At 47.2% G+C, this 26,542-nt stretch overlaps 1 protein-coding gene across 3 annotated transcripts in view; it reads left to right on the top strand.

Moving 5' to 3' along the window:
• The window catches only part of LOC142651860 (epidermal growth factor receptor-like), a 284,853-nt gene that overhangs the window by 176,434 nt on the left and 81,877 nt on the right, over nucleotides 1–26,542 (top strand). For all 3 annotated transcript variants that reach the window (XR_012847722.1, XM_075827065.1, XM_075827066.1), the window contains 2 exons: nucleotides 8,749–8,932; nucleotides 22,230–22,355. Coding sequence is in view for 2 of the 3 variants with exons in the window: in XM_075827065.1 (XP_075683180.1) it covers nucleotides 8,749–8,932; nucleotides 22,230–22,355 (310 nt within the window). In the remaining variant the exon portion in view is untranslated. The remainder of the gene's footprint in view (nucleotides 1–8,748; nucleotides 8,933–22,229; nucleotides 22,356–26,542) is intronic.

Raw genomic sequence — 26,542 nt, 5'->3', positions numbered from 1 at the left:
TTATGCATGTAGTTTCATGATCACTGTTGTGTTCACTTTAGTACCTGATTGCACTGATTAGACTTGCACTTACTAAGTAATGGTATGTTGAAACAATATATACTGTCTCTCTTGACTTTTTGTGATATTATTATTTATCACACACTTCATTGTTATATTGGTTTTCTCTTCAGTGATTTGTATTGTAATTATATATTCTCTGCACTACATATTCACGGAAGAAGGGGGTATTTTAGGGGGTGGACTGATATTGTAACTACTTACCTACATGATATATATTATTTTATATATTCAGTCGATTTATGCATCCTCTTATCCATATCAATAACTGGGGGAGCGCGTGCGCTGTGAAACGATTTACGGAGTCTCTGCTCTGGGCTGTCTATTCGACGCTCTGCGCCTGCGCTGTTTCCCTAGTGTTCAGCATTCGCATTCGCGGAGGCGCCTGATGGTTTAGGGCAGTATTCTTGCTTCATCTTCGACAAATCACGAGCATGTGCCATTGCACCACATGTCCCTACACAAGTTCCTATTTAAAGTTTGGTTTGAACACACTGTCATGGGACTCTGTTTAGATGTCTTCACATTTGGGGAAATGCACAATTGGTAAACTACTTCAGATCTTTCCATTCATGTGTATTTTCTACATTTATCACATCTATAAGTGTACACTGTAGCGTCCATGGCCGCGGGCCGTCGGGTTTACTCACCTCCCGACGCCCGCAGCCATGGATCTGTGAGCGCTGGTCCCCATCTCCCTCCTAGGAGACGCCAGCGCTCACTTCCGTTCCATTCGGCTGTGTCCCGTAGGGTGCGCGCGTACGCTCGCGCCCGGCCTTAAAGGGCCAGCGCGCGCAATTAGGAGATCGTCACCATCATCAACTGCCACGATTTCCTGGTCTATAAGAAGGCCCCTGGCCTTCTAATCCTTGCCTGAGCGTTGTTGGTTTTCCCAGTCTGTCTTGCAAATGGTCCCTTAGTGTTTCCCGTTCCTGTTGTTACCCATACCTTGTTCCCCGTTCCTGTTTCCCGTGCTTTGCCTTAGTATCAAGTCGTGCCACGTCCTGTGTCATCTGCCACGTCCTGTCATCTGCCACGTCCAGAGGAATCTGCCACGTCCTGTGTCATCTGCCACGTCCAGAGGAATCTGCCACGTCCTGTGTCATCTACCACGTCTGGAGGAATCCGCCACGTCCTGTGTCATCTGCCACTGCTGGAGGAATCCGCCACGTCCTGTGTCATCTGCCACATCCAGAGGAATCTGCCATGTCCGGAGGAATCCGCCACGTCCTGTGTTATCTGCTACGTCCGGAGGAATCCGCCACGTCTGGCGCAACTTGCGGCTCCTGTGTCATCCGCCACGTTTGGCGCCATCTGCTGCACGCATCTCATCTGTGCCAGAGCTGCGGCCACCATCTGGACTATTCAGGTACCCTTGTGCGGGACATTGTATTTCTGGGGTGTCCTGTTGTTTGGCCAGCTGCCTCCCCGCTGCGGCGATACGGCCTAGTGGGTCCACTAACCCGCTCCGTCACATACACCCCTTTCTTCTGTGGACATGCTATTGACAACTCTGTATTGTATACATTTTATACTAGCACGAGCAATAGCTCATATTTAATGGTTAACAATAGACAATCCATTTGTTCCAAATAGGGTATTTGTCTACATAGTTTCTTGGCATGATTAAATGTTATATCTCTAACATTGTGCGATACTGCTGTATTCGATTTGTTACTATATGGTGACCCTATATATTCTATAGTGGCTCATATACAGTTTTATCCTGTTTTGGATCCTCTATATTGTTACATTGTTTTATTTATGTGTAATAATAAAGATTCCGATTTTCTATTTTCATACTGTAAATAGTACGTGACTTCTTGATATTTTTCTGTGTATAAAAATAAAATGTGACGTTTGAAAGCCAGGTTGGTTTATTAACTCGGGACAGCCAACATATTGATTCCGCAGGGTAAAAAAATATTACCCAAATTCTGCCTATATTTTGTTATTTTTGTGTATTATAATTTTGTGTATTATAATTTTGCAATATCTTAGATATAACTAATAAAAGTTAATTTTTAAGTGTTATACCAGCTTTTCCCAATCCTTATTCCTTTTCCTCTTGTACTTTATATATTTCTATGGTGGTGTACACCTGGTGTAACAAATCATATTAGTAATAATTCAAGTATCACTGTTACATTTATAAAAGTAAAGTAGGGCAACAGTTATCGGAGGCAAATTAGGGAATGCAATTGGCTTCACTGAAAAGATGGATGTTAGGAATTAATTTGTTTTTTCAGGATAGTGTATTCCACCAGAGAACAGATGAAGTAGAAGAAAAATCCTGAGGGATTAATCTTATAGAGGATGTTATTCATAAATTGTTAACAGAACATCGAGCATGGGTAGGGCGGTAGACAGAGACAGTGGCGTAACTACCGCCGTAGCAGCCGTAGCGGCTGCTACAGGGCCCGCGGCACGAGGGGGCCTGTGTCGCCCGCCGGCATGGGCTCCCACCATGGTCGGAGGCTCCGCTAGCAGCCGCTATGGCTGCTATAGCGCGACGCCACTTAACACTACGGCAGAGCAGGGAGGTCATGTATACACAGGACAGGGGATACATGTGTGATCGCTGGCATTGATAGGGAGAACAGGGGACTGAAAGTCCCATGAAGTTCTCCATCACAAACCTCGGACTTCCGGGGTCTGTGTCGGCAGCTCCGTAGAAATTAATGGAGCGCCGGTCGCGCTTGTGCGCATGCGTGACCAGTGCTCCTTTCATTTTTATTGAGCTGCGCAGACGCAGGAAGTCAGAGGTTAGTCATGAAGAACTTTCAGTCCCCCGTTCTCCCTATCGCTGCCAGCGATCACACATGTATCCCCTATCCTGTGGATAGGGGATACATGTCTTTTGTAGGACACACTGTAGGTCGCATTTTTTTGGGAGGGGGGACGCTGTATGGCGTTCCCTACGGGGGGGGGGGCTGTACGGCGTTCCCTACAGGGGGGGCTGTACGGCGTTCCCTACAGGGGGGGGCTGTACGGCGTTCCCTACAGGGGGGGGCTGTATGGCGTTCCCTACAGGGGGGGGGCTGTATGGCGTTCCCTACAGGGGGAGGGGGGCTGTATGGCGTTCCCTACAGGGGGAGGGGGGCTGTATGGCGTTCCCTACAGGGAGGGGGCTGTATGGCGTTCCCTACAGGGGGGCTGTATGGCGTTCCCTACAGGGGGGGCTGTATGGCGTTCCCTACAGGGGGGGCTGTATGGTGTTCCCTACAGGGGGGGCTGTATGGCGTTCTCTACAGGGGGGCTGTATGGCGTTCTTTACAGGGGGGGCTGCATGGCGTTCTCTACAGGGGGGGGCTGTATGGCGTTCTCTACAGGAGGGCTGTATGGCGTTAATGCCATACAGCCCCCCTGTAGATAACGCCATACAGCCCCCTCTGTAGATAGCGCCATACTTCCCCTGTAGATAACGCCATACAGCCCCCTGTAGATAACACCATACAGCCCCCCTGTAGATAACGCCATACAGCCCCCACTGTAGATAACGCCATACAGCCCCCCTGTAGATAGCGCCATACATCCCCCTGTAAATAACGCCATACAGCCCCCTGTAGATAACGCCATACAGCCCCCACTGTAGAGAACGCCATACAGAGTCCCCCCTGTAGATAACGCCATGCAGCCCCCTCTGTAGATATCTAAAAAGGGGGCTGTATGGCGTTATCTACAGGGGGCTGTATGGCGTTATCTACAGGGGAAGTATGGCGCTATCTACAGAGTGGGCTGTATGGCGTTATCTACAGGGGGGCTGTATGGCGTTATCTACAGGGGGATGTATGATGTTATCTACAGGGGGGCTGTATGGCGTTATCTACAGGGGGGCTGTAAAAAAAGTCACTATCTACAAGGGGGGGTTGTGTGACACCCAGGGGAGGGGGGGCCCCAGTCAAAAGTTTGCTATGGGGCCCAGTCTTTCCTAGTTACGCCCCTGGACAGAGATAAGGGGAGAGAGATGTAAGGAAGTGCAGCGTTGCGGGCAACCAATGCAATGAGTTGCACAGGATAGATGCATCAGTATAGCGATTGGATAGAAGGATCATCCTGGTTGCCGCATTCAGGATAGATTGGAGAGGGGAGAGTTTGGTGAGGGGGAGACCAGTTAGTAATGAGTTACATTGGTCAAGACGAGAAAGTATCTGAACAAAAATTACAGTTTCCACAGTGAGAAAAGGGCGATTTGGTAGATGTTTCTGAGGTGATGGTGACATAAGTGTGCAAGTTATTGAATATGAGAAGTAGAGAACTGGGTTGAAGATAACCTCAAGACAGAGGGTGTGCTGTTCAGCAGTTATGGTAGTGCAATACACTGGAATGGAGACATCAGGTTGAGGTAGGCCAGTAGATGAGATTCAAGTTGAGAGAGGACATTATGTTAAAGACAACTGACAGACAATCACTGGTATTTTGTTGTAGAGCAAGTGTGATGTCACAGGAAGAGGTATAGAATTGGCTGTCATCAGCATAGAGATTATAATGAAAGCCAACTCTGCTGATTGATTGGACTGTGTAGAGAGAGAAAAAAAGGGGACCAAGGATTGATCCCCGAAGAACCCCAATAGCAAGAGAAAGAGGTGTAGAAGTAGGCCAGCAAATGACACACTGAACGAGCGCCAGAGAGGTAGGAAAAGAAACAAGAGAAAGCAGTGTCCTTAAAGGGGTTTTCCCACGAGGGACATTTATGACATATCCACAGCATATAGCAAACATAGAATGGTGACAGCACCCTGCGACACTAATGCCACCTAAACCACTAAATATAAATAAATATGCACTAAAGCTAAATCTACTTACAAATAGGGAGGTTCTTAGTGCACATTTTGATCAAAAAGTGTTAGCCCACCTGCCACGACAAGGCGACCTCTGTAAGGTGGGAACCTACGCTGCACATACACCCAGAACTGGGACTAAGCCTACATATATACCTGGGGATGGTAGGATCCAGCATTGAACTGATTAAAATCACCCAGGGCAGAATGGGAGGAGTGCAAGAACAACAAGTGGAGGCAGTCACTAACCCCACATATATGGATCACATAAACACAACAAAAAGTTGAACAGCACATTCCAACTAAATGATACAAAATGTATGCAGGTGCAAGAACACCCATGACTGCAGATATACAGCAAACATAGAATGGTGACAGCACCCTGCGACACTAATGCCACCTAAACCACTAAATATAAATAAATATGCACTAAAGCTAAATCTACTTACAAATAGGGAGGTTCTTAGTGCACATTTTGATCAAAAAGTGTTAGCCCACCTGCCACGACAAGGCGACCTCTGTAAGGTGGGAACCTACGCTGCACATACACCCAGAACTGGGACTAAGCCTACATATATACCTGGGGATGGTAGGATCCAGCATTGAACTGATTAAAATCACCCAGGGCAGAATGGGAGGAGTGCAAGAACAACAAGTGGAGGCAGTCACTAACCCCACATATATGGATCACATAAACACAACAAAAAGTTGAACAGCACATTCCAACTAAATGATACAAAATGTATGCAGGTGCAAGAACACCCATGACTGCAGATATACAGCAAACATAGAATGGTGACAGCACCCTGCGACACTAATGCCACCTAAACCACTAAATATAAATAAATATGCACTAAAGCTAAATCTACTTACAAATAGGGAGGTTCTTAGTGCACATTTTGATCAAAAAGTGTTAGCCCACCTGCCACGACAAGGCGACCTCTGTAAGGTGGGAACCTACGCTGCACATACACCCAGAACTGGGACTAAGCCTACATATATACCTGGGGATGGTAGGATCCAGCATTGAACTGATTAAAATCACCCAGGGCAGAATGGGAGGAGTGCAAGAACAACAAGTGGAGGCAGTCACTAACCCCACATATATGGATCACATAAACACAACAAAAAGTTGAACAGCACATTCCAACTAAATGATACAAAATGTATGCAGGTGCAAGAACACCCATGACTGCAGATATACAGCAAACATAGAATGGTGACAGCACCCTGCGACACTAATGCCACCTAAACCACTAAATATAAATAAATATGCACTAAAGCTAAATCTACTTACAAATAGGGAGGTTCTTAGTGCACATTTTGATCAAAAAGTGTTAGCCCACCTGCCACGACAAGGCGACCTCTGTAAGGTGGGAACCTACGCTGCACATACACCCAGAACTGGGACTAAGCCTACATATATACCTGGGGATGGTAGGATCCAGCATTGAACTGATTAAAATCACCCAGGGCAGAATGGGAGGAGTGCAAGAACAACAAGTGGAGGCAGTCACTAACCCCACATATATGGATCACATAAACACAACAAAAAGTTGAACAGCACATTCCAACTAAATGATACAAAATGTATGCAGGTGCAAGAACACCCATGACTGCAGATATACAGCAAACATAGAATGGTGACAGCACCCTGCGACACTAATGCCACCTAAACCACTAAATATAAATAAATATGCACTAAAGCTAAATCTACTTACAAATAGGGAGGTTCTTAGTGCACATTTTGATCAAAAAGTGTTAGCCCACCTGCCACGACAAGGCGACCTCTGTAAGGTGGGAACCTACGCTGCACATACACCCAGAACTGGGACTAAGCCTACATATATACCTGGGGATGGTAGGATCCAGCATTGAACTGATTAAAATCACCCAGGGCAGAATGGGAGGAGTGCAAGAACAACAAGTGGAGGCAGTCACTAACCCCACATATATGGATCACATAAACACAACAAAAAGTTGAACAGCACATTCCAACTAAATGATACAAAATGTATGCAGGTGCAAGAACACCCATGACTGCAGATATACAGCAAACATAGAATGGTGACAGCACCCTGCGACACTAATGCCACCTAAACCACTAAATATAAATAAATATGCACTAAAGCTAAATCTACTTACAAATAGGGAGGTTCTTAGTGCACATTTTGATCAAAAAGTGTTAGCCCACCTGCCACGACAAGGCGACCTCTGTAAGGTGGGAACCTACGCTGCACATACACCCAGAACTGGGACTAAGCCTACATATATACCTGGGGATGGTAGGATCCAGCATATCCACAGCATATGTCATAAATGTCAGATAGATGCGGGTCCCAACTCTTGGACCCGCACCTATCTCTAGAACCGAGCCCTCTAAACCCCATTCTAGCTTTCTCTGCTATCACTGATTCCCAGCCACTTCCTGACTTTATGGTCGGGAGTTACGAAAACAGAGTAGCTCGCTGAGCTATGCTGCTTCCGTAACTCCCATAGTAGTGAATAGAAGTTACGGAAGCAACGTAGCATGCGAGCTATGCTTTTTCCGTAACTGCGATTCAGTTCTATGGGGCTTAAGGAAACAGCGTAGCTCAGTGAGCTACGCTGTTTTCACCTTCATGGTCGGAAATCAGCCGACACACAAAGAGGTAGAACAATGAATATACATTACCTCCAGCCAGGACGTGATGTGTATTCATTCTCCTGACACTTCTGTATCGTCTCTGTGAGTTACAGCATAGCAGGCGTAGTCTCGCGAGATTACGCTGTAAACTGTCATTCACAGTGAGATCTCGCTGTGCTGTAACTCACAGAGATGCTACAGAAGTGGTCAGGAGAATGAATAAACATGACGTCCTGGCTGGAGGTAATGTATATTCATTGTCATGACACATGAGTAGCGTTATAGTGTGTTTATGTGACTGCATAATCTGCATAATTTATGTGACTGCTATATCGCTATTTGCAGTGTAAATGAATGGAGAGAAGTGTATGACGCTGATTGGTCACTGATTGGTCAGCGTCATACACTCCTCTGTACAACGCCCACTTGGTCATATAGTAAAACACGCCCAGTTGTCCATTGAGAAACTCATTAGCATAAAGCTATTATAGGTCATAACTCCGTCAAAAATGATTGTTTTTCTTAATAAAAAACACTGCTGTAATCTACATTACAGCGCCGATCACATCATGTACAATATAGGCCACTTATAATGTGGTGACAGAGCCTCTTTAAGGTCCATAGAGTGCAGCATTAAAGTGAATCTCTCAGATCTCCTATGCTATCCCATCGGTGGGAATCATAGAAAAGAGGGGGATATGCTGTGCTTGGGGACAGATGGTTCTATATGATTTGATTTTGTATTTGCGTGTTAAAAGCTGTTTAAATGCTGCCAGGACTCCTAGAAGAAGCCTATGTATAGGGGAGGACAGGACTTCCAGACTTTCTCGATGAGCACTCACAGCAACAGCTTTTTACATGAATATACTGAATCAAATAATAAAAACTATAATTTCCAGAGCTCGGCAACCCCCCTTTCTATCCTATGCTGCACTCGGATAGGGTATTGTAGGAGATCAGGCAGAGCCACTTTCGGAATAGCTAGTGGTCTATAATATCAAATATAGCAGTTATAGCTAGAAGAATGAAGAGTGAGTCGTTGTGGTTAGATTAGTTAACAGGAGATCATTTGCGACTCCAGTTAGGGCATTTTCTTATGGGCGTAGAAACAAGATGGTAAGGGTTCCAGAAGAGTGTTGACTTGAAAGAAAACATGCCTAGGCGAGAGTATAACAAACAGTCCAGATGTTTGGAAATAAAGGGGAGACTACAAACAAGTATATTATTGAACTGCAGACATTTTTTTATAAAAAAAATTGTATGATTCATTTTTCCTTCTAGGATATACAAGAAGTTAGAGGATGTGTTATCATTGCTGTCAATTCTGTAAAGTCCATCCCATTGGAGAACCTTAGGGTTATTAGAGGGGAAACATTGTTTGGAAATGCTTCACTGACCATTGTATCAAATTATAAGTATAATTCAAGCCTTGCACTTGAGGAGGTTCCAATGAGACAATTACAAGGTAATCTATCAATCTATTATCTGTTTATCTGCACCAGTCATGGTCACCACTTGTGATTATATATCTAGGGCTGCATCTACAATGAGACAAGATAAGCATTTTGCTTCAGGGGGTGACCTGAAGCATCTCGGAAGGGCGGCAACACTAATAAGCACTGCTCCATTAGTAAAAAAATACTATGGGTAGCGCTATCAGCCAATCGGACTGTCCTCTGTGAGAACAGGGTTCAATGGGAGAAGGTAGGCGAGACTGATCCTGTTGGGTCAGACAGGAGTTGTATGTAAAGGGGAGAGGATTTACAGGGTTGAAGACCCCCATTAGCACTGTCACTCTTCACAGGCAGGACCCAATCATATAACTTCTGCATCCCCCATACCTCTCTTGCCTCCACTGTAATTTATTACAACAGCTGGTACTTCCGTAAGCTGTTGTAAGAGTACATACAGAGATTTTAGTGGTCTGGATAAAGAGGAAAGGGTAGGATTCCATTACACTATTTGCCTCAGGATGCAGAAAGGCTATCTAAATATATTTGAACTGCTTAACATACTGTAGATACAATAGAGTCAATAGAGATACACACCCTTGAATGTACTCAGGTGATTGGAGGTTTAGATTCATGGGAAAGTAAAATTGGAAGTATGTGTGTGAATATAATATTAGAACTGTAATATTAATTATCTTTAGTGGACCTTTAGATTTAATATGAATTGCTTCTATTATGGTTTTTAGTTAGTTAAATATCAGATCGGTGTAGGGCCAAAAGCTGTAACCTGCACTAGTCTTGAGAATGAGAGTCCATTCCATGTTTTCAGGGAAGAGCTGGACAGTGCCTCTCCATCAATATAAACGGCAGTTCATGGAAACCTATAAGTTATCTTACGTATAGGTTTCCATAACTCAAGTTAATTTTAATGGAAAGTGAATGGGGTTTATGGTGATCCACGACTGATCTGAATTTTGTCTTTTCTGACTGACATGTCATAAATGTCTTTCATTTGAAAAACTCTTTACGCCTCATGGCATATACATGAGATTTCTTCCACATTTCTTAGGGACAGAAAATAGAGAAGTTCAAAAGCATTTCATACCCAACTACAAAAAATTACTTCAAAGAACTGCTTAATGTAACGTCCACTGGTACTGTGGACCCACTGGGCTACTCTGCCATAACAGTGTAGCAGATGGCCAAACAAATATAGGACAGTCACTGGTCGATGGTACCTTCATTACAGGCTGATGGCGGATAACTGAATACTGGCTTGTGCCGTATTATCGTAAAATGGCTTATTCTGGATTATTGGAAGCTGGCTTGTGCTGGATTGTCGGAAGCCGGCTTGTGCTGGATTAGCAGACACTGGACTTGTCACGGACACTGGACTTGTCACGGACACTGGACTTGTCACGGACACTGGACTTGTCACGGACACTGGACTCGTCACGGACACTGGACTTGTCTCGGACACTGGACTCATCTCGGACACAGGACACTGATACTGGACTCATCACGGACACTGGACACGGATACTAGACTACATAGTCACAGACACAAGTTTCAGGGAACTGGATACGGAACCTTCACAGACTAACTCTGGGTTAGAATTAACATTGATCAGGCACTAAGGAAGTGGGCAGAGTTCCTTAAATGGTCCAGGATGTGCTTGGATAGGCTGCGGTATTCCTGGTGCGTGCTGGCCCTTTAAGAGCTGGGACGAGCGTGCATATGCTAAGAGCGGAGGAGAGGGAAGAGCTTGCCGGCGTCCCTGGCCAGAGACACGCCGGCGATGCGGACAAGCAAGCTGGTGGTCGCTGGGTTAAGTGAGACCCTCGGCCGTCGGCGCTACACTTAAGAGCAAAACATGACCTGCAAAAATGCAGAGAGCCAAGGATATATTCATAAATGTTCTCAGTAAGTGGCACAGTATTGTATAAAACAATGCCTTCAGTGGAGAAGGGAAGAAGGCGAAACCCTTTTCATGTTGGACAATTGGGATGATCTTGCTAGGGAAATCCATTCAGATGAACTGGAGACCCCTCCCTATGACCCCATCTAAGAAAGTTTTTTTGTGCCATAGGCAGATTTGGCAAATTGTGCCCCAATCAGGTAGAATCAATAGAATCAATTCAAAACTACCTTACTTGCTAATAAAAATAATATTTAAACGCATTTTAGAAGAAAATTTAATCCAAAAAAGACCAGTAAGTTATTCTAATTTATATAAGTAGCAAATTAATGTTATCGATGCTTGTATCCAAAGCAAAAACTGCTCAGCAGGCATAAATACGTTTTATATATTATTATTTATTTAACAATTTTATTAGTAGAATTTTTTTAATATTTATACATTTTTCTATGTTTGGTTATGCCCCTTGCCTCTCTGTTCAATATGTAAGCCACACTGTCAGCACAAGAAAGAAAAGGATGTAATGGTATGCCCAGTGGATCACACGGGGACAGGAACTGTGCCGTGCAATCCACAACGAGTAAAGGTTGAGGATGATAACTCTGATTTCAGCTGTTTAACCCCTTAAATGCCGCGGCCAATGGCAGCCGCGGCATCTAAGTGGCTACAGAGGGGGGGGAGCTAACTCTGCCACCCTATCAGTGCCCTACAACAAAACCTGGGCAGCCGAATGGTTGCCATGGCAGCCAGGAACCTAACAAAGTCCCCCCAGGCCTGACATGACCATATGCCTATTATTTTACACTGACAGGAAATAATGCTTTGGTATACTTAGTATACCACAGCATTATATCTGCTATCAGAGGATCACATTGTGAAATTCCCTAGTGGGACTAAAAAAATTATTAGACAAAGTTTATTAAAAAATAAAAATAAGTGTTCACAGTAAAAATAAAATATTGTTTTTTTCCAATTAAAAGTGATTTTATTTAAAAATAAATAAACATATATGGTATCTTTTGGCAATCTTTGGGCAATTGTGATGACCCAAATAATGAAGTTAACACATTAATTAAAGCACAGGGTGAACGATATAAAAACAAAACGCCATAAAAACGCATAAAAATGTCTTAAAACTATGTGTGTGAAACCAAGCTTATATAGACTAGGGCAGTGGTGGGGAACCTTTTTATGCCAAGGGCCATTCGGATATTTATAACATCATTCGCAGGCTGTACAAATTATCAACTTAATAATGCCCCCCATAGCTGCCCCCACACAGTATAAAGCCCCCCATAGCTGCCCCCACAGTATAATGCCCCTATAGCTGCCCCCACAGTATATTGCCACCCATAGCTGCCACATACAGTATAATGCCCCCATACAGTATAATGCCCCCCATAGATGGCCCATACACTATAATGCCCGCATACTGTACAATATACCCTCCATGGCTCCCCCATACAGTATAATGCCCCCATGCAGTATAATGCCCCCCATAGCTGCCCCATACAGTATAATGCCCCATACAGTATAATGCCCTCCATAGCTGTCCCATACAGTATAATGCCCCCCATGCAGTATAATGCCCCCATAGCTTCCCCATACAGTATAATGCCCCGATAGCTGTCCCATACAGTATAATGCCTATATAGCTGTCCCATACAGTATAATGCCCCCATAGCTGTCCCATACAGTATAATACCCCCCTTAGCTGTCCCATACCCAGTATAATGCCCCCTCAGCAGCTACCATATGAGCCCCCCTCCCATACCCAGTATAATGCCCCCATAAGAATGTACCTAATAGAAAAACAATAACATAATTACTTAACTATCCCGTTCCCAAGACGGGCAGAGGATTCTTCTCCTCCTCTGCACTGTTCTGTGAGTGACTCGGCGCTCGCGGCACAGTGAATGGTGGAGACTTGCATTGAACCCAACTGAATGTGCATCCTGCGGACGCAGATTCTGTTGGGAGCAAGACCAGCGCGGTCAGCGCTATGTGGCAACGGGGTCCCTGCGGACCCACCAGACTTAGGGGCCTGGTCACAATTGCGACCGTTAAGACCCCTATAGCTACCCCACTGCCGGCCCGGGATTGGACCAGTCCGGTCACCTGACCTCAGGTCACTGACTCAGTCAGGTGACCGAACTGGCCGGCACGCACCGACCTCACTCAGACTGCTGTTTATATGCTTGGCTCCTAAATGTGAGTGAGTAGGGCAGAATCACAGCGGCAGCGGTGGCAGAGTGAGGTCGGGCCGGACCAAATGATCTCGCGGGCCTTATATCGTCCACGGACAGGACGTTCCCCACCCCTGGACTAGTGGATAAGATTTATGTTTTACTTTAACCCAAACTTATAGAGACAACCAAATATGTTGCACTTTTCTAACAAATAGCACATTTCTCAAGTCTTGTGGTTCAAACAATTCAAAAACATAAATTTCCCACAACAAAGAAGATTCTTCTCTGTTCCTTCCTTGATAGAGAAAAAAACCATGAAGGCGGGTAGATAAGGAACAGCCATAAATTTGTCCTTTTTTTTTTGTTCCTAATTTGTGAAAAAAGTGATATCAGGTATGATGATGTCATGAAGAAATCTCATTACGGAAAGAAAAGCTTATCAAAATTAAAAAGATATTTCAGATAACGTAGTTTCACGGGGTAGATTTTTTTTTCTGGAGATTCTTTCGGTAAAGTAAATATAACTAAAGCCAGCCCCTCCACAACCACATATTCTTTCAGACCTTTTATTTTCGATAAGTTTATTGTGTTTTTTTCTTGATATTTTTTACTGACAGACAAAAGTTCAAAGGAGCTGCGGTGCTCCAGCGAGTTCTGCTTCCTTTCATTTCTTACACTGCTCAATACTGTCCATTGCTAACACATAGTTTTGAAGAACAGTATTACAGTTTCTCAAAAACAGCTGATCGGCGGGGGTGCTAAGAGTCAGACCGTCCATCGATCAGATATTGATGGCCTAGTGTGAGTATAGGTTGTAGCGTCCATGGCCGCGGGCTGTCGGGTTTACTCACCTCCCGACACCCGCAGCCATGGATCCGTGAGCGCTGGTCCCCATCTACTTCCTAAGAGACGCCAGCGCTCACTTCCGCTCCGTTCGGTTGTGTCCCGTAGGGTGCGCATGCACGCTCGTGCCCGGCCTCAAAGGGCCAGCGCGCGCAAATAGGAGGAAGTCATCATCATCAACTGCCACGATTTCCTGGTCTATAAGAAGGCCCCTGGCCTTCTAATCCTTGCCTGAGCGTTGTTAGTTTTCCCAGTCTGTCTTGCAAATGGTCCCTTAGTGTTTCCCGTTCCAGTTGTGACCCGTGCCTTGTTCCCCATTCCTGTTTCCCGTGCTGTGCCTTAGTATCAAGTCGTGCCACGTCCTGTGTCATCTGCCACATCCGGAGGAATCCGCCACGTTCTGTGTCATCTGCCACGTCCGGAGGAATCAGCTGCGTCCTGTGTCATCTGCCACATCCGGAGGAATTCGCCACGTCCTGTGTCATCTGCCACGTCCGGAAGAATCAGCCACGTTCTGTGTCATCTGCCACGTCCGGAGGAATCCGCCACGTCTGGCGCAACTTGCGGCTCCTGTGTCATCCGCCACGTTTGGCGCTATCTGATGCACACATCTCCATCTGTGCGAGAGCTGTGGCCACCGTCTGGACTATCCAGGTACCCTTTTGCGGGACATTGTATTTCTGGGGTGTCCTGTTGTTTGGCCAGCTGCCTCCCCGCTATGGCGGTACGGCCTAGTGGGTCCACTAACCCGCTTCGTGACAGTACGCTCAGGCCATGGACCCCGCTGGTCAACCTGAGACTTTGACGACACAAGCCATGCTGGCCGAGATGGAGGATCTCCAGTCACGACAAGACCAGCTCCACCTGTTGGTGAACGCCATAGCCCATCGGTTGCTTGCTCCAACCACAGTCGTCACCACACCCGTTCCTGCGGTTCCTCCTGCTACACTTCTTGTCTGTACTGGTACCAACCCCCTGTGTTTCTTGCCGCTACCTCCACGCTATGACGGAGATCCGAGGTCCTGCAGGGGATTTTTGAATCAGTGCCTGATCCGTTTCAGACTACATGCCAGGTCCTTCTGTTCGGATGACGTCAGTATCGCCTTCATCATCTCTCTCCTTACTGGCAAAGCCCTGGCATGGGCTAATCCTCTGTGGGAACATCAGGGACCAGAGACCCGGGACTTGCAGTGCTTCTTACAGACCTTCCGTTCGATCTTTGAGGAGCCTGGGAGAGTTCCTTCGGCTGCTGCATCCTTGCTAACCCAACACCAGGGAGACCTCTCCGTGGGCGAGTATGCCATCCAGTTCCGTATCCTGGCTGCTGAATTGACCTGGAACAACGAGGCTTTGGTGGCTACATTCTGGCAGGGACTGTCTTCAGGGATCAAGGACGAGCTGGCTGCTCGCGATCTGCGATCTACCCTGGACGATCTTATCCTACTCGCCTCCCGGGTTGACATGAGGATCCCGGAAGTTCTCCGGGAGAGAGAACTTCCTAGGCTGGATTCTACTTTCCTGCAATCCCCCTCACTTATCCCACCAGAGGATCCGATGTAGAGTAATTATGTCAAATTGTCTACCCAGGAGAAACAATGCAGACGCACTTCTAGACTTTGTTTGTATTGCGGCCGTTGAGGCCATATTGTGCATCTGTGTCCCCAGAGGCCAGAGAGACCCCATTGCCTAGGATTGGTTGGAGAGACAACCATAGGTGGAATGGAATCTAACAGAGCATTCTGTTCCAAATTGACTATTCCTGTGACCCTAGTATCCGGCGACAGGACGCATCAACTTTCTGCCTATCTTGACTCTGGCTCTGCTGCTAACTTCATCCAGAAAGAGCTAGTGGATCATCTTCAGTTGCCCACAGTTAGCCTAGAGACGTCTTTGGCTGTTGCCTCAGTTAATGGACTGCCTCTGCCTGATCCCATCATTTCTAAAACCAAGCCGTTGAAGCTCCAGGTTGGAGTCCTGCATTTTGAATTAATTTCTTTCCTTGTTTTGCCCAAGGCCATCAATCCTGTTCTGCTGGGTCTGCCTTGGCTGGACTGGAATTCTGGAGAGGTTCTCCAATGGGGCTCCAAGTGCCATGGTCGTTGTCTGTTGCAGATCCATCCTGTCAAGCCTCCTCTGCCTCAGTCGTTGGCGGGACTGCCTTCCCAATTTGCTCAGTATACAGATGTTTTCAGCAAAAGGGAGGCTGAGACTCTGCCTCCACATCGGACCTATGACTGCCCCATTGAACTGGTTCCTAATGCCTCTCTCCCCCGTGGATGGGTATATCCTCTCTCCTTGCCAGAGTCTCTATCCATATCGGCCTATATCAAGGAGAATCTGGAGAGGGGTTTCATACGAAAGTCTTCCTCCCCAGCAGGGGCTGGATTCTTCTTCGTTAAAAAGAAGCATGGATCCCTTCGTCCCTGCATTGACTACCGGGGTCTCAACCTGATCACAGTCAAGAACAAATACCCGTTGCCACTCATTTCTGAGCTGTTTGATCGCATACGAGGAGCCAAAATTTTTTCTAAGCTAGACCTGCGGGGGGCTTACAATCTAGTCCGGATTCGCCGGGGTGAAGAATGGAAGACGGCATTTAACACCCGTGCCGGGCACTACGAATACCTAGTGATGCCCTTCGGACTGTGTAACGCTCCCGCAGTGTTTCAGGAGTTTGTTAACGATATCTTCCGGGATCAACTCTATGTCTGTGTTGTTGTTTATCTCGATGATATTTTGATTTTCTCCCCAGATCCGATGACTCATCGGAGGCATGTCCGTCAGGTTCTACTACGATTGAGGGAGAATCATTTATACGCCAAGCTGGAGAAGTGCATATTTGAGAGGAATTCTCTGCCCTTCCTGGGCTACATCATCTCGGATCAAGGCCTCAAGATGGATCCTGAGAAAGTGAAAGCTGTCCTGGAGTGGCCACATCTTCAAGGCTTAAGGGCCATACATCGGTTCCTGGGATTCGCCAATTTCTACCGGCAGTTTATTCCGAACTTCTCTTGTCTGACGGCTCCCATCTCGACCCTTACCAAGAAGGGTGTGAACGCCAAAGTGTGGACTCCAGAGGCAGAGTCCGCATTTATTAGCCTCAAGAAAGCCTTCACTTCAGCCTCGATCCTCCATCATCCTGTCGTATCTCGGCAGTTCTCTCTGGAAGTGGACGCTTCCTCTGTTGGTGCAGGTGCACTTCTGTTCCAGAGGAGCTCCAAAGGAAAGGCAGTAGTATGTGGCTACTACTCAAGACTGTTTTCATCTGCTGAGCGCAATTACTCCATTGGAGATCGGGAGCTACTGGCTATCATATTGTCCCTGGAGGAGTGGAGACATCTTCTAGAGGGCGCTGCTCACCCCATCCTGATCTTCACCGACCACAAGAACCTTACCTACCTTCAGTCTGCACAACGACTGAATCCCTGTCAAGCCAGGCGGTCGCTGTTTTTCACCCGTTTCCAATTTGTGCTCCACTACCGTCCCGCAGACAAGAATGTGAGGGCCGATTCCCTGTCCAGATCGTTTAAGACGGCAGACACGGTGGAGTCCCTTTAGACTATCATAGACCCGTCCTGCATTGTTACTGCTAATCCTCTGCATGTTAGAGACATCCGGTTGGCAGACAGGAGAAGAATTCTCCACTGGGGACACAGTTCTAAATTGTCTGGGCACGCTGGTGTCCGTAAAACCAGAGACCTGATTGCTCGTCACTTCTGGTGGCCCACGCTACCTAAAGATGTTCTGGACTTTGTCTCTTCTTGCACGGTGTGTGCCTCTAACAAAGTGACTCACTCCAAGCCAGCCTGCCTGCTTCAACCTCTGCCTGTAACCAATGCCCCCTGGCAGCACATTGCGATGGACTTTGTCACAGAAATTCCCCCCTAAGCAGGATGCAACACTGTCTGGGTGGTGGTAGACCGGTTCTCTAAGATGGCTCATTTTATCCCGCTGACCGGCCTACCTTCTGCTCCTCGTCTGGCGAGTCTCTACACATCTTTTGCTTGCATGGCTTGCCTCTTCACATCGTGTCAGATCGGGGTGTTCAGTTTACCTCAAAGTTCTCGAGAGCCCTCTGTAAACTCCTGGATGTGAGTTTGGACCTTTTCCTCAGCCTATCACCCCCAGTCCAATAGGCATATTTAAAGGATCAACCAGATCATGAAGAATTATCTCCGCCACTTTATTTCTTCACAGCACGATAATTGGGTACAGCTTCTTCCATGGGCCCGAGTTTTCATACAACAACCACACAAGTGAGTCCACCACTTCCACTCTGTTTCACATTGTGTACAGTCAACATCCTAGAGTCCCTCTTCCTGTGTTGACTTCATCTCAGGTACCCGCTGCTGACTCTGCATATAGGGACTTCCTGCAAATCTGGCAACAGACCCGGTCCTCTATTTTGCTGGCGGTAGATCGCATGAAGCGAAAGGCAGATACTAGGAGAAGAGAGCCGCCTCAGTATCTTCCGAGGACTAAAGTCTGGCTGTCCTCTCTGAACATTCGCTTGAGGGTGCCTTCATACAAGTTTGCTCCCAGGTTCCTTGGTCCTTTCGAGATCCTGCAACAAATTAACCCTGTCTCCTATAAGCTGCGGCTGCCTCCTACCCTCAGAATCCCTAACTCCTTCCATGTGTCCCTCCTGAAACCAGTGGTCCTGAACCGCTACAGCAAGACTTCTAGTTCCACAGTTGCTCCCAGTGGTCCTTCTGATGTATTCGAGGTAAAAGAGATCCTGGACTGCAAAAGGGTAGGAGGAAGGACTTTCTATTTGGTGGACTGGAGAGGGTTTGGTCCTGAGGAGAGGTCCTGGGAGCCAGAAGAGAACCTCAGCGCTCCTGCTCTTATTAAAAAATTCCTCTCTCGCTCTGGCCCCAAGAAGAGGGGGCGTAAGAGGGGGGATACTGTAGCGTCCATGGCCACGGTCCGTTGGGTTTACTCACCTCCCGACGCCCGCAGCCATGGATCCATGAGCGCTGGTCCCCATCTCCTTCCTAGGAGACGCCAGCGCTCACTTCTGCTCCGTTCAGCTGTGTCCCGTAGGAGAAAGTCATCATCATCAACTGTCACGATTTCCTGGTCTATAAGAAGGCCCCTGGCCTTCTAATCCTTGCCTGAGCATTGTTAGTTTTCCCAGTCTGTCTTGCAAATGGTCCCTTAGTGTTCCCCGTTCCAGTTGTGACCCGTGCCTTGTTCCCCGTTCCTGTTTCCCGTGCTGTGCCTTAGTATCAAGTCGTGCCACGTCCTGTGTCATCTGCCACATACGGAGGAATCCGCCATGTTCTGTGTCATCTGCCACGTCCGGAGGAATCAGCCGTGTCCTGTGTCATCTGCCACGTCCGGAGGAATCCGCCACGTCCTGTGTCACCTGCCACGTCCGGAGGAATCCGCCACGTCCTGTGTCTTCTACCACGTCCGGAGGAATCTGCCATGTCGTGTGTCATCTGCCACGTCCGGAGGAATCCGCCACGTCCTGTGTCATCTGCCACGTCCGGAAGAATCCGCCACGTCTGGCGCAACTTGCGGCTCCTGTGTCATCCGCCACGTTTGGCGCCATCTGCTGCACCCATCTCCACCTGTGCCAGAGCTGCGGCCACCGTCTGGACTATCCAAGAACCCTTGTGTGGGACCTTGTATTTCTGGGGTGTCCTGTTGTTTGGCCAGCTGCCTCCCCGCTACGGCGGTACGGCCTAGTGGGTCCACTAACTTCGTGACATAGGTCAACAATTCTATTTCACGGGACAACCCCAGTGAGTTGTTCGATACTTGTATGCTATGCTAATAATATGTAACAAAACAGATGATGTAGGTGGTACTGGAGGTATTTATTATTGCTTGAGGTATGCTATAGATTGAGGTTTGCGGTGGGGCCAAAGCTATAGTAATGGAGGTAACTTATGCTGGAGGTTGCATAGTAGTGATGGAGGTAAAGGTGGGAGTGGCAATAGTGGTGGTGGCAAATCTGTGTTCAGGCCACTCCACTTCTTCATCTGCATCATCCTGCTCATTCTGATTAGACCTGGCATGTCTGCCAGTGTTAGAATGGAAGAGGTTAGGTCCAAACTTCTGTCATGTCCGTATCTTCTTGCTGTCTCCTCTTCCTAACTCTCTTCTTCGTGAACACTCCTTCTCCTTAAATTTTTCCACATTGTGTCCGGATTGGATCTTAGTATGACCCCCTCCCCTTCATGCCATTACAATCTAAATGAGTGAGTTCTCATTATTGATGGTGGTGTTCTCCCTGCTGATTACCCTAGTTACTTTTTCAAATGGCCTAATCAGCGACATGCATTTCTAATGAGCTGCCACGGCTGCCAGTGCCTTAGCTTCAAAAACGTCCTGCTTTGTGCTGATCTGCCTCTATGGGTGGTCCAGTATGTGGAGTATGGAAGGTTACCATGTTTGAAAGATAACACAAAAGCTGATGATAGGGAGATATTTTACTTCTGCAACCCCAAAATAATTTTTTTTTGCAGCAGACTATCTTTTTCTAGAAATTTACAAAAACACGCACATTTAAAACATTTTTAGGGCTAAAAAAATATTTTCGGCAGCTGCCTATGGATAAAACAACAAATAAATCTATACTCATCTCTTAAATACTTCATTGCTCTAATGTCACAAATCCCAAGGTCTCCCACTCTTTACTGTTTATTTTGCTTCAGCAATGAAGTGCCGTACAGACATGTGACCACTGGATCCAATTATTGGCTGCAATAAATGTAAGGCACCAGTGATTGACATGCAGCTGTCACTTGTGGGTAAGGCATGTCACTGCTAAAGCAAAGTAAACAGGGACCAGTGTGTGACCATGGGACAGGTGGAACTGGAGCAGCAGTGAATTTAAAAGATGAGTATGGTTTATTTGTTATTTTATCACATAAGCAGCTAAAATATATATATATTTTTTCTTTGTTTTATGCACTATTCAGCACTGGGCCCAAATCTATGAGCTTGTGTGGTGTACCACTTTACGGCTGTACTGATATTGTTGGACATTCCCATTTCAGAATAACAGCATTTACCCTTAAGAGGGGAAGTCATATCAGTGAAGAATTATAATAAACAGAATTAAGGGGAAACTGGCACACTATGATGCGACGCTTAGGGTATGTGCACACACACTAATTACGTCCGTAATTGACGGACGTATTTCGGCCGCAAGTCCCGGACCGATCACAGTGCAGGGAGCCGGGCTCCTAGCATCATACTTATGTACGACTCTAGGAGTCCCTGCCTCCCCGTGGAACTACTGTCCCGTACTGAAAACATGATTACAGTACGGGACAGTTGTCCTGCAGCGAGGCAGGGACTCCTAGCATCGTACATAAGTATGATGCTAGGAGCCCGGCTCCCTGCAGTGTGTTCGGTCCGGTACTTGCGGCCGAAATACGTCCGTCAATTACGGACGTAATTAGTGTGTGTGCACATACCCTAAAAGTGATAGAGCTTATCCCATCCCACTGCTAATGTTTGCCTATCTAGATCTATTAATTTATGCTTTATGTTATGCATTTAAGCAATGGGTGTGGCATACTAAAGCACACATTACTTTATCTAGTGTTGTATAAATGATGCTAGTAAGTATGATACTAAATTCCAGCGTGGTGCTGTTATAAGATGCCACCATTGCAACAAGTCCGTATTTGAAATTTCTTCCCCCCTAGATATTCCACAATCAATTGTGAGTGGTATTACTGCAAAGTGTAAGCGTTCGCAACTAAGCCACAAAGTGGAAGACCATGTAAAGTTACAGAGGGGGGTGGCTGAGTGCTCAGACGCATAATGCACAAAAGTTGCCAATGCTCTGCTCACTCAATAACTGCAGAGTTCCAAACCTCCTCTGGCATTAACATCTGCACAAAACTGTGTCCTGGGAACTTCATGGCATGGATTTCCATGGCCGAGCAAATGCACGCAAGCCTTACATCACCAAGTACAATGCCAAGCGTCAGAAGGAGTGGTATAAAGCATGCCACCACTGGACTCTGGAGCAGTAGAAACGTGTTCTGTGGAGTGACGAATCCCGATTTTTTTATCTAAAAAGCCTGATGAACGAGTCTGAGTTTGGCAAATGCCAGTAGAATGTTACCGTACTGACTGCATTGTGCCAACTGTAAAGTTTGGTGGAGGAGGGATAATGCTATGGGATTGTTATTAAGGGTTACATAGTTACATAGTTCGTATGGTTGAAAAAAATACACATGTCCATCAAGGTTGGTGTTTTTTTATTACGAGTTCTGCTGCCAGTTTTTTTGTACCTTTGGAAACCCTTTTAAGGTGTGGACAGTAAAATTTTGCTTTTGAAAGTGTGTTTATAAACTATATGTCTGCATCAAACTTTTTTCTTTTTTACAGAAATCATTCGTGGTGGAGTTCGAATTATAAACAATCCTAAACTTTGCATGTTAGATACAATTAAATGGGAAGATATTGTTCACTCAAACTATAGTATTATTGTGGAGAAAGGTTCTCGTGCAAACTGTAAGTATTCTAACCTGTATGTTATACATATCTTATCAAAACGTTTTATTGTATTCTTCATCGATCTTTCTTTCAGTTATCACTTGACAGCCTTGTCTGTGGCAATCCCTTGAAAACTTCCTTTAGTCTATGAGGCTATAATTTCAGCAATTCCAGGCACATATTATATTAAAGTGGTTTTCGAGTTTTATGTTATTATAGCTTAATTTTTGTGTAATGAAATGTTCTGCAACTTTCTAATAGTTTTTATGTTTCAATTCTTGACAATTAGTGTAGGTAAAATGTATCCGTTTAGAGTCCAGGCTGTTTAGCTCACAGAGGATTGCTTAGACTGGATACAAGTAAACCCACTTCGCCATATGGGTTTTCAATCTCTGGCTGTAAATGAAGATGTTTTCCTTCACTGACAGCCAACAAATAAAATTATTGCAAATGGTTAGAAATTGAAAAAGAAACATTTTCATTAGAAAGTTCTGTAACTTCATGATCAGGGGACTGTAGAGTGTGTACACTCCTACCGGGGGGGGGGGAGTGGCTTCACCTACTCACCTTCCCCATTAATGGCCATACCTTTTCCCAAACCCCCTGTCCCTCTAATAAGACTCAGACACTTGGGTTGGATAAATTTGGCCACAGCAGCTATTTTATTTACAAACAAACATCAAGAACAACAATTTACAAATAATAATAACAATGGAAGGGGAGTCCTTGGAGCTACAAAAGTCTGTCACGAAACAGCCCACCTGCATAGTATTTTTCTCCCAGCCGTCACCCTACTGGCTCAGGGGCACCGTTATACCTGCAGTTGGCTGACCTCAACCGCAACCACTCCCCGGGACACCACCCAGCGGGAGCCCAAATTGACCACTCCTCGGGACACCACCCAGCAGGAGCCCAAATTGAGCAGACTACCAACCATAATAAATTGGGGAGGGACCATACCCCCTATGAATCCCCCCCCCCCACAGTAATTTACCACCAACTCCAAGGACCCCCAATCCGCCACACGAACATACTTAGACACCTTTATGTATGCGAGCCCCCACCCAACGAGAGGGCCCTTTCGATACCTTCCTGCAGGCGCAGAGTCCACAGGTCGATCACCACGGCCGTCAGGTGCACACCATCACCTAGCCAATAATTACCCTGGCCATCCTCGAAGTCATAATGACGCACGAAGACCCCCCCGTTTCTCACCACGAAACCCGAAACTGCCCGATTAACCTTAACCCTGGCTTTATTCAACCGTTGCACCGATCTAGCATGCCGCCAAAGCTTCCGCGGGACAATCTCTGACCACACCACCTTAATAGCCGGGAAAACGGACCATAACCTGAGTAGATCGTATTTTATATCCCTGATCAATTCCCGAAAAGGACGACTACCCAAATCGTTACCCCCGACATGTAACACCAAGACATCCGGGGCCCTGTCCATCAGCGCAAACCGATGCACGTCCGGCAACACCCGACTCCACAGCATCCCTCTACTCCCCAGCCACCGCACGACTACATCCTCCCGCCGAAAACCCAACTGCCGCCCGTCTGGACGAACATCCGCCCGCTCCGCCCCCCAATGAACGTAGGAATCCCCGACGATCCACACCAATCGGCTCGCGGGTCCTGAAAAATAAAACCACTGATTAACAAAACGAGTAAGGATGCAAGCGAAACATGGAGGAGGAGAGAAAAACGACGAGGGGAGCCGGAGGGAGTGTAGAGAAGGAGGGATTACGACTGGACTATCATATAAACTGAGGGCGCACATACAGCTGGAAGCGGCGGGAATCCCATCGACCTATCTGCTTTACCACTTCCTCACCCAACCCCCATGCCACCGCCTCCGTCGCTGCCCCAATCCGAAAAGAATGGGGGGAAAACAACGCCTCCTCCAGTCCCAACTTCCGCAGACACCTACGAAAAACCCACGTAAACTGATACCGGGACATAAAGGACCCATCCTCATGACACAACAACTGTCCTCTACGCACCGTTGGGACCTCTCTGAACCCCGCAAAGCAGGCGACTGGGCACATCCTGACCCCCTTGGCCACCCCCAACACCACTCTCTTACCCCGACCCCCTTGATCCGTCTTAGACCGCCGGATCCAGAATTCCACACTCCGATCCGTTACCAACACATCTTCCATTCTCAACCCCCCAGGTCTCCTTGTGCTGGGAGCCACCAGCTCCCCGACCCTCAGGGCCCCAAAAAATGCCCACGAGAATGCCAACCTATACAGGGTCACCTCGTAGCTGGAAAAACAAATGTCACACAACACCCCCCACAACTGTTCCAACAACATAAACGACACAGGGCGCCGCCGATCCGGCAACATCCTCCCTCTCCTGTACCCCCTCAGGGCCTGGCCAACCAAAAAACTTTTTGTAACATCCGTGTACCCCCGGACCTTAAAACCAAAAGCCAGGGCTGCCACAAAACGATTTACCTTGGACACTGACCAGCCCGCGATAGAGACTTGCCCCAGAAAAACTAACAACGCCACCACCCGATCATCATCCGTCACTACACCCTCCAGAACTGCCAACCAACTCTCCCACTCCCGCCACGCCGAATCATAAGCAGCCCAAGTACCCTGCGCAAGCGAAGCCTGAATCAAACCTCCTGCGGCTCGTAACCCAGCCCCCACAACCATTACGGGCAAGTGATCCCGTCCTCCTCCGCGTCCGGAGCCACCATCCTGAACCGCTCCCACTGCAAGCGAGAAAGAGAATCTGCGATGTCATTTTTGATCCCTGGCACATGAACCGCCACAACCCAAGCGTTCAAAGACAAGCAACGTAAAACCAGGTGCCTCAACAGCCGGACGACCGGGGGGGATGACGCTGACACGTTGTTAATAGCCCCCACCACGCCCAAGTTCTTCACCAAACCCAACTCCGCCCATTCCTCAGGCCACCGCGCCGCGCACCACTGACCCTTGCAGTAAGCCCCAAATCCCACGCCCCCCGCAGAATCTGTAAACAGCTCCCAATCCACGCTGTCAACCACCGGGGCCATGATCAAGGACCTTCCATTATAACGATGCAAAAACTCAAACCAAACTGCCAAATCTGCCCTCAGCGCCTGTGTCAGACAAATGAAATGATGAGGGGCTGTCACCCCAGCCGTCGCTCCCGACAGCCGCCTGCTGAAAATCCGGCCCATGGGCATAATCCTGCAAGCAAAGTTAAGCTTACCCAATAATGACTGTAATGCACGTAACGTGATCTTACGCAAATGTCTAGCCCGGTCCACCTCCGCCCGTAACGCTACCAATTTATCTTCCGGGAGCCGACACTCCATCCTCAAAGAATCAATGGTGATTCCTAAAAAGACCAGACAGGAGCTAGGTCCTTCCGTTTTGTCCTGGGCCAAAGGCACACCGAACCTCTTTGCCACCCAATCTATCGTGTTCAACAACATAGCACAAACCGAAGACCCGCCCGGACCAACACACAGGAAATCATCCAAGTAATGTATGACCGATGAGACACCCGCAACCTCGCAAACCACCCACTCCAGGAAAGAACTAAAAGCCTCAAAATAGGCACAGGAAATAGAACACCCCATAGGGAGGCAGCGATCCACAAAATAAGCCCCGTCCCAATAACATCCTAACAGCCGTATGCTGTCAGGATGCACAGGGAGGAGGCGAAAGGCCGACTCAATATCTGTTTTTGCCATTAATGCACCCACACCATAGCGGCGCACCCACGCAACTGCCGCATCAAACGACGTGTAAGCCACCGAGCAAAGTTCCGGAGAAATCCCATCATTAACCGATCGCCCTCTCGGGTAAGATAAATGATGTATGAGCCTAAACTTATTCGGCTCCTTCTTAGGCACCACCCCCAGTGGTGACACCACCAGCTCCGGTAAAGGGCAACTCTCAAACGGACCTGCCATGCGCCCCAACTCCACCTCCTTCCGCAACTTATCCCCTACTACCCCTGGATACTGCAACGCTGAACGCAAACTACGCAAGGTAAACGGCACCTTGTGAGCAGGGGCAGGGATCCGGAAACCAACCCGAAAACCATCCAACAACAAACTTGCCCTGGACCTATCAGGGTACCTATTTAGAAAGGGCTCCATGTCTTCCCACCTCACCGGTGTCCGGCCCTTGACTAGCGCCCCCGGCCCCTTGTCCTTTTCCCTTCCGAAAACATTTAACCGCTCCGTGA

Source organism: Rhinoderma darwinii, chromosome 5, assembly GCF_050947455.1.
Source record: "Rhinoderma darwinii isolate aRhiDar2 chromosome 5, aRhiDar2.hap1, whole genome shotgun sequence".
In the NCBI taxonomy this organism is placed as follows: Eukaryota; Metazoa; Chordata; class Amphibia; order Anura; family Rhinodermatidae; genus Rhinoderma; species Rhinoderma darwinii.
Note: the sequence above shows the minus strand (reverse complement) of the source record. Positions and strands in the feature narration are given on the sequence as shown.